Source organism: Macaca nemestrina, chromosome 19, assembly GCF_043159975.1.
Source record: "Macaca nemestrina isolate mMacNem1 chromosome 19, mMacNem.hap1, whole genome shotgun sequence".
NCBI classification, from domain to species: Eukaryota; Metazoa; Chordata; class Mammalia; order Primates; family Cercopithecidae; genus Macaca; species Macaca nemestrina.
Window position 1 is genome coordinate 48,984,224 of NC_092143.1, and position 16,212 is coordinate 49,000,435.

At 33.5% G+C, this 16,212-nt stretch overlaps 1 protein-coding gene across 4 annotated transcripts in view; it reads left to right on the forward strand.

The window, feature by feature from the left end:
• LOC105499326 (Ras like without CAAX 2) overlaps positions 1-16,212 on the forward strand; it is a 384,381-nt gene that overhangs the window by 135,076 nt on the left and 233,093 nt on the right. For all 4 annotated transcript variants that reach the window (XM_071085442.1, XM_011771904.3, XM_071085443.1 and 1 more), the window contains exon 3: positions 7,547-7,620. In XM_071085442.1, coding sequence (XP_070941543.1) covers positions 7,547-7,620 — 74 coding nt within the window. The remainder of the gene's footprint in view (positions 1-7,546; positions 7,621-16,212) is intronic.

The window sequence follows — 16,212 nt, forward strand, 5'->3', positions numbered from 1 at the left end:
CTATGAAGTATTCTGTCATATTTTTATATTTTTCTCCAAACAATTCCCTTAAAATATGAATGAATATATTTTTAATATTTTTAGTTTTTTTTTCCCAGAATTATATTTCTGGAATTTTGATCTTCTAGTATTTCAACATTCAAGATTATGGCATTTTGGATTGTGTCTTTTGGGATTATGATTGGCTCCTGGTTTAAAATTTTACATAGCAGGAACAATAGGAAAAATTTCATCGATTTTATCTTCCCAGAAATAGCAGTCTTAGTATAAATCAGACCTTTGTCACTAGACGTTCTCATAGTTTCTCGATGGGCATCAGAGGTACATTGGAATCCTCTCCGAGGGTCCATCAGATGAGGATGAAGAGTCATTAAGACTCTGAGACTCATACAATTGCCTTGATCATAAAAGTTCTTTTTATTTTTCTGTGAAGAAATAATACGTATTTAAGCTCATTCTATCATATAAAACCTCTGGAAGACAAATATTGCAGAGGTCATGGTCTTAGGATCATAAAGCCATTTTTCAAGGGTATGTTGAGGGGTAAAAAAGGTAGAACGAGATGCCAGGTGCTGGGGAGGAAGAATATCTTCTTCTTTTCCTCTTTCCCTTCATCCCCAAACAATAATTAAGTGAGGCAGAACCAAAGAACTGGAGACATTCAGCATCAGTGACTGTGACCTAGTCCTGCTGCTCATATCTATTTGACAGAAGAAAGCCAGAGAATTAGGTTTCCAATGGATCCTTCTATTCTCTCAGGTTGAAAGAAAAAGATTAAATATTTCCAACATATGAGATACACCCTGAAGCATTTTCTGTAGATAATGACTTTGGGGAAGAGCGTGATTTGGCTGTTTCGTCTGCACACTCCTGCCAGGGGTCCATGTCACCTCTCAAAATATGAGTATTATTCCTTGTCAGGTACATCTCCATCTGCTTGTCCTTGATCTGAGAAGTCATTGTTTAAAATGGCATCTTCCAGTAGTGGTCCTCTGTACCTGCAAATCTCCAGGCAGGGTTCTGTGTTTCCACAGGACATACCCCAGCTTTCCCCTCCTCACTGGGTTTTCTGTTCTTGGCAAGGCCTCCTACAGAGGAGTCCAGGAGCACAGACATTCTGACAAGCGTGCTGGTCACTGCAGAATCTGCCTGTGAACACCACAGAAAGTGTGTGACTGGCCACGTTGGGCAGACTTTCCAGAGCAGTGACATTGGGAATCTCTGGGAGGTATCAGAGAGATGCTGATTGGTATCAACTACCCTATTACCTACCTAGTGGTGGTGGGGTAGTTGATACCAACCAGCATCCCTCTGATGCTAGGGAGATTCCATCTATAGAAATAGAAGCTAGTGGGGTAGTTGATTTCTGGGGGAAAGATTTCAATTTCTGTGTAATCTCGAAGCTCCTATTTCTCAGAGACCTATTCTCAGACACTTAAGTAAACTGTACTGAATTATCAATATTGCAGGATGAGAAAAAATGCATGACCTGCCTTATAATTCCTATGAATGTTTAGGGCTTATGTCCTTGTGGCATCCTGTCTTCAGCTTTTACTTCTATGATAGGAAAGGTTGTTCTTTACCCTAAGTCATCCCACAAACTCAGTTCAGCCAGTTTTACAAGCCTTTTTCACAGCCAGCAAACATTTCGACAAACTTTTACGACATTTCATTGAATGTTTAGGCTCAAAGGAAGGGTTACATCAGATTTCATTTAACTTCCTTTCTCTTTTCCTGGCAGAGCTCTCCTTGTCTTCCTCCTTCCAAACTCTGTTTTCAATCCATGACTTGAAGAACTGACCTTAGGTTAACATCAGTTCCTCTGAGTGTTCTCTGACATCTCCCTAAACAAGCATCCTTCAAAATATTTCTAATGTAGCACTCATTAAAACATAGTGAAATTGCTTTTGTATGTGTTCCCACAAGATTATAAATTCAGTATGGGTGGAAACCACCTGCCCTTTCAACTGTGTAGACTGTATTGCCCTCTGAGTGTGCAGCACCTATTACATACTCAAATTATTTGTATCAACGCTGATTCATCCATGATTTAACATTTTGGTCAAGAAAAAGTGTCCAGCACAGTACGTTGCTAGATACTTCTGTTCTGTACACACACACACACACACATATGTACCTACAATTGAGATGATTTATTTAAGTAATCCTTTGAGAAAGATCTTATAAATAGATTCTATGAGACTTTGTACTATTTATTGCCTTTAAAAAATTTGGGTCAGTGATTAATATCTTGGAGGTGTATAATAGCTTGGAGTTATAGAAAAATAGCTGCATTATAATACCAATTACATATTTCAGATTATGAGGCAAACCATGTAAGTAGTATTCAATCATCTTAAGATATGTGAAAGTCATTTAATGAAAATTTACCATTACATTTCTGGTATTTTTTCTTAGTTATATATTTTGGTGGTCTTATATTATCCCAGCTTTATATTTGCAACTAAAGTATTTTAAAATTATTTAAATGAATATGTTTATTTTGAAAAAAATATATTAGTTGCTTTGGGAAAATTATCCTGAACACCTTATACTTTTTAATTAATCAAAAACTTTATATTTCTGGTTTTTATTGCAAACATATCTTGCCAAAATGTTTATGATTTGCTTGGGAAAAACATTTTCACATGGGTAAATATAAATAGCACAAATAATTTTGTTTTAATTTAGTTTCATGGCTAATTTGAAGCAGTGCTAAATAAAACTCACAACATAATATTCCTTGAGTTTGAATTTTGCTTTCTTTTTTCAAAAGCACTATCTTATGTGCTACTTTTATTGATCCTGATAGAACTCCCATGCATTGACTAGTGTTTACTATTATTGCCATCTTAAAAATAAGGTTTCATGGCTTACCAATAACAGATATTTAGTGATAGATTTGAGGCTTTAATACAGGACTTTAGTGATTTCTTCTTACGCAATTCTGCTGAAGAGGGACAGTGGAGAAGATATATCCTGAGAAGAAATGATCTCAAATTAAACATTAGTACTTTGAGATAAATTTTAAGGTAGTAGTGCCTCCAAGAATGCAGTCCCAGTGTGCTTTTCTGCGCAAATGATATAGCAGGCAGCTGCTACCATTTCTGCCTGATAAAGCTTTGTATACATTTGGCCTCATGCTTGGGAAGATAAATCAGTTCACTTCAGGATTGGGTCTATAGGAAGATGATTGAAATTCAGGGAAGTGTTTATATGCATTCAAGAGAGTATTTCTGACAGTGTATTTCTGCATGGGTGGTCTCAAAGGGAGTGAATGAATGGAAACAGAAAGATTGTTTATGGGGAGGAAATGAAAAGGATTAGTTTCTATGGAGGCCAGGCAGGTGACCTAGATTCCCCACAATGAAATGTGTACTCTGATAGACACTTTTTAAAAGAGAGAAAAAAAAACCTTGGATAAAAGGTCTGTCTTTAGTTTCGAGCCAATTCTCATCAAGTCCCTTTTTAAGGGGTTTTCTGATCCCAAGAGAATCTTTTATTTGATATACGTTTCATGTGCTGGGTTTATCTAGAGCTCAAATAATCACACAGAGGAGTTCTCGCCTAGATTACTCAGCGTGCCCCTGGCCTCAGCAGGCTCTTCTTTGGGGCTTTGAGTTTAAATAAACAAACACAAAATCTGAAAGATTCACTTATAATCCTTGGGTCACAGAGTCCTTTTCAGAGTAACTATTCTTATTTCCCTATGAAATTGAAAAACAACCCCATGCATCTTCAAATAAATTGCAAGTGATTCCACAAGATTTCTCTTTTGTGAGAGGAAGATCAGTGTACAAAGAGCAATGGAATAGAAAATAGAAAAATTGTGTGGTTGGCCATATGCTGAATACATTTAGAATGGCTGAGAGTTGCTAAAATCATACTAGATGGAGCACCCTGCAAGTCATACTTTCCACAACTCCTGCCTTCTGGAGCACAGTCATAAGGAATGAATTTCCTTGAAGTGGGATTTATGCTCTTATACATTTTGCGATTTTAACATCTCATTGTATATGTGTGTTTATATGTATGTCTCCCACCATGATTTTACAAACCCCTTGAGAGTAGAGACCATGATTGTAAGTGCCCATGTGTGTTTTTGTGTGTCTTCATATCTCCCACAGCTAGCAATAATCTGATTTGTGAGAGTTACTCAGCATTATGCATTGGAAAAATGCCTCCTGTGGTTGATCATTACTACTTTCTACAACAACAGTTTCTGAAAATAATTCATTTGTTTACTTGTGGCTCACAATCAATAGTATGAATAATTATTGAGTTGTGCCAAAATCAGATGATGTTCTAAAATCTTTTAGCAGTGATTCAGTTTGCTCTTTGCTTATAATATAAATGCTACATAAAACAAAATGTAGATTGCAGCCAGACTCTAGGAGTTTGTGACTTCCAGTTTCAGGAGGTCCAGCTGTGTTTTACAGATAATGTAAAAACTGTGTTTTACAGAAGTATAGATATTTAACCGGCTATGTATAATAAGATTGGCATGAATAAGACCATCAATGAATACAATGAAAGAAGAGCCTTAGAGCTTTATCCAGAGCTTCAGGCCCAGATAACTGTTTCTTTATTGTCTTCACTTGAATGAGTCACAGGCAAGGCAAAGTCTACATTTCTAAAATTAAACATGAGGTTATCCTTCTGCCTCCCCTTTCAGGAAATGTCATGCCCATCTGCCCAACTTCAAATGCAAGAAATCTGAGAGCTTCTCTTCTACCTTCCTCCTTCTTGTTTTCTCATCTGATTAGTCACTAAATGCTATAGTTTCTACCTTCTAAACATCTTGCAAATCTGCCAACTTTCCTCCAACCCTAATGCCATTATCTTACACATTATTTCTCACCTGGATTACTACATATCTACTTAATCTTCTTTCTGTGCCTCTAGTCTTCCGCCTTGCAATTCACTCACCACACTTCAGACAGAGTGAGCATTTTAAAATGCACATTTGAAGATGGCATTATAATGAACTCCACATTTCTTAATAATACTGAACATATTTATCCTTTATTATTTTTTTTAAATACAAGATACTCTTGTATTTATTACACACAAAATATAAGGTGACTTCCTCCCCTTATATCATTTAATCCTTCAAACAACTCCATGACCCAAATACAAATAATTGTACCTTTACAAATGAGACATCTACATTTTAGAGATGTCAAGTGATTTTCCTAAAATCTGACAGCTAGTAATTCTGGAACCAGGGTTTAAACCCAGGCAGTCTGACTTCAGATACCTAATTCAAATACATGACTCTTTTAAATATATTCATAAGTTAATCTGATTTATCTCTTACATTTTGTCAACATTTCTTCTCTAAACTCTTGGATTTAGCCACACTGAAATTAAGTTTTTATTGTTGTTGTTCAATAATACTCTTTTCAACATTTGGGATTCTGATCTGCTTTTTTTTCTCTCTCTCTCTCTTGCTTCACTTTCTCTTAACTCCTCCTATTCAATTTAAGTGCTCCTTCTTTATCTTTCAAGTATAAGTAGGAAGTAATATTCAAAGGATACAAAGTATCTTTTCCAATCACAATGGGATAAAACTAGAAATCAACAATTGAAAGAAAACTGAAAGATTTACAATATGTGGAAATTAAGCAACCAATTCTCAAACTTCGAATGAGTTCAAGAAGAAATCTCAAGGGAAATTAGAAAATATTCAGAAATGCATGAAAATGAAAACACAGCATTCTAAAACTGATAGGATGTAGCAAAAGCAGTGCTAAAATGGAAATGTCTAACTGTAGATGCTTATGTTAAAATAGAAGAAAGATCTTGAATTGGGGTACATGATGTCAGCAAGATGGCAGAATAGGAGATCTCCCGCTCATATTCCCCCATAGCAACAATAATTTGACAGCCATTCACAAATGACTTTGTGGGAACATGGTGGGAGCTTGGGGATCTAGGTAGGAAGTTGTGAAACTCTAGTGGAGCCCCAGACCAAGGATGAAGATTTTGAGAAGGCAGGCCAAAATCCAGGTGGCAGGCTCACTTACTGTCTTCCCAATTATAGACCCAAAGACAGCCTCATCTCCCTGTGGACTCAGCTATATTTAAATTTGGCCTTAACCTTGCCATCATCACTATCTGCTCAGGGTCCTCTCTGTCTTGAGTAACAGGCCCACTGACCTTGGTCCTGGCTGTGTACTATAAAGCAGCCCATGACCTGGATCCCACACTCTCAGCTATGGTTTGTTCATCCATATGCAAAACTCCTCAACAACATCCTAGCAAACTAAATCCAGCAGCACATCAAAAAGCGGATCCATCATGATCAAGTAGGCTTCATCCCTGGGATGCAAGTTTGGCTCAACATATACAAATCAATAAGTGTGATTCATTGTATAAATAGAACTAAAAACAAAACCCACATAGTTATTTATCTCAATAGATGTGGAAAAGACTTTTGATAAAATTCTACATCCCTTTATGTCATCATCACTAATCAGTAGAGGAATGCAAACAAAAAACCCAATGACCTACTATCTCACACCAGTCAGAATGGCCATTACTTAAAAGTCAAAAAAAAAAAAATAGCAGATGCCAGTGAGGTTGCAGATAAAAGGGAATGCTTATACACTGCTGCTGAGAGTGAAAATTAGTCCAGCCATTGTGGAAAGTGGTGTGCTAATTTCTCAAATAACTAAAAACAGAATTACCGTTTAACCCAGCATTAACTCTGTAGATTCCTTTGGCGGGTGTGAACATTTTAACAGTCTTTCAGTCCATAAAAATCAAATGTCTTTCAACATTTTGTGCCTTCTTTAATTTCTCTCAGCAACATTTTACCATTTTCAGTGTAGAAGTTTTCACATCCTTTGTTAATTCTAAGTATTTAATTAATTTTGATGCCATTATAAATGAAATTGATTTCTTAATTGTCTTTTCATATTATTATTAGTCAATAGAAACATATCTTATTTTTGCTTGTTGACTTTATATTCTACAACTTTGCTGAATTCATTTAGGGTTTGCATGTATGTAATCTTTAGGGTTCTACATATAAGATCATGTTGTCTGTGAACAGAGATAATTTTACTCCTTTTCCAATTGGGATGATTTTACTTTTTCTTCTTGCCTAATTGCTCTGGCTATGACTTCTAGGACTATGTTAAACAAAGGAGGTCAGAGCAGGGAATCTTATCTTACTCCTGATCTTCTAATAAAGCATCCAGGCCTTTACCATTAAGATGATAGGACGCTATTTTGCCCTGCATTGTTAGGAAATAACTAATAACATTTGTTCCATGTTTTTCTCTAGGTAACACCACTAGGGCACTGCAGATCATAAAATTTTCCTGATGAAAGAGAAATCTACTTGGTTTCACCATAAGCAGAAACACTTTCTCCTATAATTTTCCCGATTTATATCATTTTCAATCTGTATATGTTATTTGAGTAATATTTCTGATTATCTTACTTAGTAACTTAGAAATTTTTCTATATGAAATCTAAAAATTAGTAATGCCTTTGCTGTCACATTTAAATGTAAATGTTGTCTTGTGTTTTTCAGAAGATGCTTATAAGACCCAGGTCAGGATTGACAATGAGCCAGCTTACTTGGACATCTTGGACACTGCTGGCCAGGTAGGTGATGTTCTTAAACCTCTCTGATCTCTGAGTTTATTTTATGCTTTAGCTTCAAATATATTTACCACAAAGGAGAAGATGACTTTATTCAAGCAGAAGAAGAATAAATTTGTGATAACAGTCAGGAATTAAATTTAAAAATAATCAACATTAAATGTGACCCATTACTAATTACCAACCAGAATATTTCCAAATTCCCTCAATTTTCTAAAAATAAAAGAGTCCATGTAGGTGTTATATTGCCAATGAAATTATAAAATTTAAAAATACTTTATTATTTTTCCTCAGGTTTACATAAAACTCTGACACAGATCCTGATGTGATAATAATTTCTATTAGAGAATTTTAGTGAATATAAAGGAAGATCTGCTTAGCAGATTTGCTCATGGAACTAAGGCTAAGGAGCCTGATGGAATAAGGGACATAACCAAGATCTAGTATGGTCTAATACGTTAGTTTGCAAACCTGTAGGGAAGAAGAAAATGAAGGAGGAGGAGGAGAAAGAGAAATAATTTTTTGTGATATAAAAATAGAACTAAAATACGACATCACAATTAGAAGTAAGTTGTGAGGAAAGGTGTAAGATTTAAAACATCTCCAAGTCCTAGATGTATTTTGAAGAAGCATGGATATTTTATTTAACTTCATACTTTCAAAATGATTGTGTTAAAAATATGAACTCATATATTAAGTGCTAGACATAAATCATATAATTTGATGCAAGCACAGGAAAAAGAGAAGAAAAAATAAAAAGTTGTTAATACAATATAAGACAAAAAAGAAAGAATAAAAAGGTAACAAGGAAGTATAATATATACATGTCAAAACATCAGAAATCAAAATTAAAAAATCTCTCCTAAAATAGGCAAATATCGTCAGTATCATATTGAACAAAAGAATAAAACTAACCTATATTTGAGTTAAAGGAGACGTAAGTGTACAGAAAGATGAAAAATCAAATAAGGTATTAAAAAGGTAGGCAAAAGTAGCCAAAGTCAAAGCAAGTATAAATGTATTAATATAAGGCAAATAGATGTTATGCAAAAATATTATTAAAGTGTAGAAGTGTCAGTTTGTAAAATAAGCTTCACAATATTCTAAAATTCTAATCTGTAATATTTAAGGCAAATGAAGAGAACTGTAAATCATTTACAAATAGAAAATTTTATATAGTAGAAAGTTTTAATGCACTTCTGTTGGTGTTAGATTAAAAAGCTGTGTAGTTGTAGATTTGTAAACACATTTAACTTAAACAGAATACTGCAGTCATTACAAAAGTAAACATTGTTTCACATACACATCCTGTTTATAACTTTTTATTGATTTCAGATCAAAATGTAAATAATGTAGTCTGTAGTCTGTAAAACATTGATTATTTGATGTATATAGAATTTTTGGTTGTGGCTTAGAATGTGGTAAATTTTTATAAAATATTTAAGCAAGTCATTACCTCTTATGGGGGAAAGGGCAAAAGTTAAGAAAGGGGAGAAATACAAAGTAGATTTTATCTATACACGATTCATGCTCTATTAGAGTTCTAATTAAATATAGGAAATTATTAAGTTGAAGACCTACATCATATATACACAAATCTTCATTATATTATTTCCCTTTGTACTTAAAGATTTTCATTATTTTAAAACATTGTATTTTTTCATCACTTTATGTTACTAGTTTTAAAATATCTGCATAATTGGAATATTGATAGTGTACAAGCAACTAGAAATAGGTGATATCTTTCTATATTTATGAGTTATTTGAAGATTATTTGAAATCTATGTATTAACAGATGAATTTGCTTCTAGAAACATTTGGACAATGGACTTATGGGGTTAGCACTGTTGAAGCTACTGGGAATATATAGAATGGAAAAATTATTTCAATTATTTGAAAGGGCTGTCTTATCTAAGAGGAAGTGTACTTGTTTTTAAGTGGAAACTAGAGATCTAATTGGAAGAACACTGAGTAGGTTAAATTTTACTCATGATAATAGAGGGTTTGTAGCAACTAAAATGCTCAAATAAAAAAAATGGCTGCTCTGGGAAATAGCAAAATTGTGTTATTGGAAACACTCAACTAGAATTATGCTTTAGTAGAAAGTGAAATTTTCATTTATTGAATATTCATTCAGTCTACAGTATTTATGTAGACTTACTAGTCCCAAGTGTGGTGGCAATATAATGATGAATAGCCAATATATTTCTCCTTTCTATTGATGTAGACTTGGCTAGGTCACTGTTTAGTCCAATGGAATGCAGGCAGATGAGACAATCTGCTAGTCGTGGTCCAAGGCCTTTAGAAGCATTAAGTGTACTTGTGCTACTTCTCAAGAAAAGGGAATACTGCAGATAGCCCTTGGTCCTCAGTGGTTGAGAAAACCTGTGAAAAGAACTAAACCCAACCCAAAGAAAGAAAGAAAGCCCAGTCTACCTACCCATGGAACAGATCTGCTACAGACACCACACAGATTTGTGAACTAGAAAAATCATGAACACTAGTTGCTTTAAGACACTAAGTTTGCGGTGGTTTGTCTTATAGCATTATTGTGGCAATAGCTGAGCAATACAGAATATTAATAGAACATTTTTAGTTACATATGGCTGGAGATGGAGAATCTTACCTCATCGTGGGTGAAGTGTGTAAGCGATGAGAGATAAATCTGAAATTCTATGCTCTAGTAATACTGAGAAACTGGCAAACATACAATTAAAAAGATAAAGCTATTACATGTTCATATCAATAAAATTTTTTAAAAGCTAATTTCAACTGCAGCCAAACATAGTCAGGAGTACATCAGGCAAAACAGACGGTGATATGTTGTTTTTCAAACCATTATTAGATCCTTCCATTCAAGGGGTGGTCTATACAGTTGATTTAACATAATTTATATTCTCTGTAGGGAACAGGAGAGAATACTGTTGAAATACTTTTAATTATATCACCTTGTTTTCTTTTGGTACTATTAATTTTCAATGTATGTTGAAATTTACTATCCTTACAACAAATCCAGGAAGTAGATTGAAAAGCTATTATTAATGTCATCACCTAGAATTTGAGTAAAATGTTATACAAAGAAGTAAAGTGGGTGTTTTCTTGGTGGCATTATTGGAGGCCAAGTCCCAATGTGTTTCATGTTTGTGCTTTTAGGAGAGAACAAGTGATATATTTTTCTTGCCCATCGCAAGTTTCATGGCTGACACCCTATAACAAAAGACAGAGACATTAACAATAGATAAGCATAATTATTTATTTAACCAGAGCTTTACATAATGTGAGAGCTTTCCAAAAGGAAGACTCAAAGACCCAGGAAAAAATGTGTATTTTTATGTTCAGGTTTGATTAAGAATGAACAGACGTGTCAAGTATGATTGAATAAAAATGAATATAACCTAATATTAACCATTAGTAGTGGTAATAAACCAAACCATTACCACACCATAAAGGATCAAAAATTCCTTTTGGCATTTTTGTGCAATATGCCTTTGCTCTGGGTATAGGGCTGGATACCTGTCCCATGAGGGTCTTCAAAAGAGCAGGGGTGATAGAAGTTCAGACAGACCTTTCTGCTTTTGGGGTTTTCCGCATTTCCAAGGTACTATATTTTGGGGTAGCATGTCCTGCAGTTCATCACACTATACACATAATCTTGCAGTGCCACAATAATCCCATGGCATCACCAGATCTCAGATTATAAAGAAGTTGTACCCCAAGCATCTTTCCATCATTTAATTGTTTTAATACTTAACTCTTCCGCTACATGCTCATTAAGCCTATGATTGATGTCTTCCATTTGTTAAGAATTCTGTTTTAGGAAACAAACAAGCACAGCTTTGGAAAACTTAACTTATTAGAAAGAGTTTTTCTTGCAATGAGCTGAGAATGTCTTTATAGTTTCCATCTATTGGTTCCAGATCTATCTCCTGAAAAAAAAAATTACTCATTACATACATGGAAAATGCAAGGCTCGTATAAAGGTAATGTGATTTATCTAAGATAGTACAGCAAATTCTTGAGTCAGCTGTGTCTACAATCCATTTACATTTCCACTCAAGCTCTTTCTTATTTCACTTTTTTATGGACTTAGTGTGTACCAAGAACTGCAATAGGTCAAGAAAATACAGAATGAAATAAAATTGAGGCTCTGTCTTCAAAAAGCTTGAGGTTTGGGGAAGTGAAGATACACTAAATTAAAAATTGCAGCAAATTATGATAAGTACTATGGTAGAAGTGCACAAGTTTTGATACTGGGTTATCTTTGATATCTAAGGATCTAAATAAAAAGTTAAAGATAAGATATTTTAAAGATAATTACAAGTTTAGGTGAAACTCTAGTAAAATATATGTAGTAAGTTTAATTATAAATGTATTGAATAATTCTCATTCTTATTAGAAGCAATAAAAGTAATTCTCCAAATACCTTCTTTTTTGTTGCTGTTGTTACTTTATTTATTTATCTTTTTTGGCATGCTAACATATCCAGTCAATTCCATGACCTAGGTCTTGCCCCATACCTGGCTTTGGACTGGATTAAGTCATTCTGGAACAATGGGAAAGAGTTGTAGTTTGGTATTAGGTTTAGTCCCTAACCAACTCTGCAGTCAAAGCAAGTCCTGTAGCCAATCTCGACCTAGTTTACTCATCTGGGAAATGAAGAAATTAGACTTGATCTCTAAAGTGTCTTCCAGATATAAAGCCCTGTGATTTCTGAATTACTACTAGCCTAATGTTTATATAATTCTTCTCTGAAAGCTTAAATTGCTTTTTAGCCACAAAAAATTTGTTTTTTCCTTTCTTCCCCAGTTTGTGGCTTATCTTTAAAGAGAATACTTTAGGACATTACCCCTTCTTTAAGGAATCCTATTATTCTACAAATGATTGTGGATATTTTAAGGTCCAAAAGAACAAAACTTGGGCTAGAATTGTTCCCAAACTGGAAATAAAGTTCCAAATCAAGAGCTTCTATTAGAATGATGTTTAGGACATTTCCTCACTACTTATATTCTAGAATCAATATATGTGTCCAAACTCTCCAGTCTGCTTTTACTATATTTTGATAGCTTTGATTATTTGATAGATGCTAACTAACTTACTAAGAGTCAATGCAAGCTATGTAGCATCAAAGTGAAAAGGTATGAGAAGGTAGGCTTTAAGAACATTCCCAATTTTCAAATTTATGTATTATCCTTAGGATGTGACACTGAAAAAGTGGAGAGATTTTTACTCTCCTTTTACTACCTCCTCCAATGTACTTCTCCTCACTGCTACCTACACAACACTAGACTCTAATACAGGTATGCTGTAACTATAATCTTAAAATGTGTATTCCATTCACATACCTCTTAAATCACTCCATGCTGGTATTACGTAGTCCATCTAGAAGTAAGGCACATTTTTAAAAACTCTAGAAATAAGGTTTAACCTGAAGGACTTGCCATATAGTCAGAAATATATGAGGAAAAGGTAAAAGAAAACTTGAAAAATAACATTTAAAAATATAGCCAGATATTTAAGTACAAACTGATTTCATAAGCATTTGTCATTAGGATAATCAACAAATGCCAATCTAGCTTTAACTATGAGAAGACAGAGTATGTTTACAACTATACTCACATCTCAAATTGATAGAGCTAGGCATACCCTTTGATCTTGGGGAAAATGGGCCAAGTTCATTGTGATCCATTGTTTTGGCTCTGAGATCCTTGAAAACAATTCACTATTAACATTACTAGAAATAGGATTACCATGAATCCTGATTTTCCCAGGACATTCCAAGTTAGTATCTCCTGTTGTATAGCAATTAATGCTTGTTAATTCTTTTGGTGGCATTGCATTTCATTCGAAAGTGTTCCAGTTTGAATTAATTTATATAGTCATCCAAACCACAAACTAGTAGCTCTCCTCCAGTACAGTGGCTCTGTACAGTACATGGCTATAAAACCAATTGTGATTAAACATGCAAACTGGAAAAGTCAGTCACTATACTGAACAAGACCAGAAAATAGAAACCAAATAAAAATGATTTTAGTAGCCCAAGCAAATGTCAAAAAAATCCATAAAATAAAATTCATATATTGTTTATAAACTCTTTCACGACAAGGGAGTCTATCATGTTCTCATTCTGAGTCCATTTGATATTAGTGTCAGATATAACATGCTGATTACCTAGTTTTATTTTGTTTATAATTTTTAGAGCTAAAACTGGGTTTCTAGAAGCAAATATTTTAATAGTAAAATAAACTGACAACCTACAGAAAAAGATGAAATTATTTTAAAATGTAAGACAAAACTTAAAAATTATTTTATAAATATGTAAATCTGGAACAATTTGCTCTAAAGTCAAGCAGCCAGGTACAATAATAATATTAATAAATAACATGATTACACTCTCAATATATTACAAATTATGATTTGGATTTTTTTGCTAAAGAAGGCACAAAGTATGAAATTTTAGAAAAAAACTTTTACAAGATGACCATTTCCACAGTATGTTTTAAGGGTAAATATCTCTATTGACTCAGGAAAAAAAAATTACCTAGACCATCAACTCTGGAAGATTTACAAAAGATTTATAGAATCCAATTACAAAGTTCTTAGTATTTCCCTGTATTTAAGAGGCAACTATGTTTCCTCTTATATGTTGTCATATATATATGTATATATACACATATGTATGTATATATACATATACATATACTATGTATATATGTATATACATAGACATATATACATGTATACGTATATATGTGTACATATGTCTATATATGTATATATATTTCTGTATGTGTCTATCTCACATTCTCAACATGATTAATTGAACATCCACAGATTTATAATGCTGACTATTTCATTTTGATACAAAAGAAATAAAATTACGGTAGTCCCTGACTTTGGAGAACTTACACTTTGATTTTTGTACATATTAAGAAAGAATTTAGACTTAAAACTGAAGAAAGAAATATCAAATTTCATTACTACATATTTTATCATATCACCTCTTTAACTTTCACAAATAGTGAATGTTTTTACCAAAATATGCTTTAAGCACCTAATTGCTCATCAGTGTGATATGTAGAACATTTAGATTTATATTTATCATTTATATTTTTAGCTAAAACTTGGCAATTTCAAGACTAAATTTGCCAAATTAAAAAAACATTATACTTGGCATAAAAGAACTACATAAAATGACTACCAAGATTGCCTAAAGTATACTTTTGATAGAAATAGCTGAGAAACAAAATGTTATTCAATGATCTCATCATTTCTTAGCTTACTGGTCACCATTAATTCAAAGCATTTCCTTCAATATTTCATTTTTGTGTTGGACGGTGACAGAATTTTGTATCCTATAATCACTGCTGGGCCACTGTGCCAACAGAAATTTCACTAAGGATAGTTCTTGGCAGAAACTCTGAAGTCAGTTTACAAAGGTTTCTACTTAATATCCATGAAAATTTCTATCATTATGAATATCAAAAATTAGAAGAAGCTTCAGGAGGTCACATATTTCAGTCTCTTTGGTTTACAAATAAAGACACTGGGACTCAGAAAAGTGGCTTATCCAAGGTCACATGGCTTCTGAATGCCAAACTGGAGTGATCGATCGTAGCATTATGCTCTTGAATCATTTCTGAAATCCTACAGTGATATGGCTGTATTACCTCTTCTAAAAGCTGTCTCTGTGAAGGTGAATACGACTGGACTGAGTGGTAGTGCTTGCTATTAACGTGTCACTTTTTGAGAATATCAGTGATATAATCAAAAGACACCTAGTTGAAAACTTTGAACAATGAATCAAATACTCAGGTTGGTAAAATTGTGGGAGAATTCTGGAAAAAAAAAAAAACCATCAGTACAAATGTTTGTTTACCACTGTATTTTAATATTTTTGTAGTTCTTTACATCCTTCATAATATTTTGTACAAAAAGTTTTATCTTCCCTAATTCTAAACATGAGGGCTATTTGTTTTCAGCTTCTCCTTGATTTACACGGTCCATATATTGATCAATTGGGAAAGAATTTAGATTATATAAATGAATGACAATATTGCATTCTATTTGGTATCTATATGAATGATCAAATTAGTGAGGACGTTAGCTTTAGCCCATACCGCTTGCCATAACTACGGTACAGTTGTGTCATGAAGCAGAGGCACAGTTAAGAATAAGATTTAATAAAAACGAACGAAACATATAGATCATACGACCTATTTTTTCCACATCTGACTCAAATGGGATGTGTAGCATTAGGTAAGACAAAATATTTATTGTGTCTGTGATTCACTTTCTTCCCATTTTTAAAACAAAGAGTTAAATGTTATTTGAAGGAATTTGTGCTCTAACATTGTATCATGATCAAAACTGGTTTGTTCATTCATTTAACAGTGAACTATTCAGTATTGGACATGGATTATGTTCTCTGAACGTTACTAATAGCTATGACAGATTCAAACAAATTTAAACATTTGTTCCTGCCTTCATGAAATTTGCAACTTAGCCAAGATGTACCAGTTAAGAGAAAATGTCATTAATGTGTTGTTAAGGTAGCTCTCAGTTAAGTTTTAAGAATGAGAATCAACTGTTTTTGTT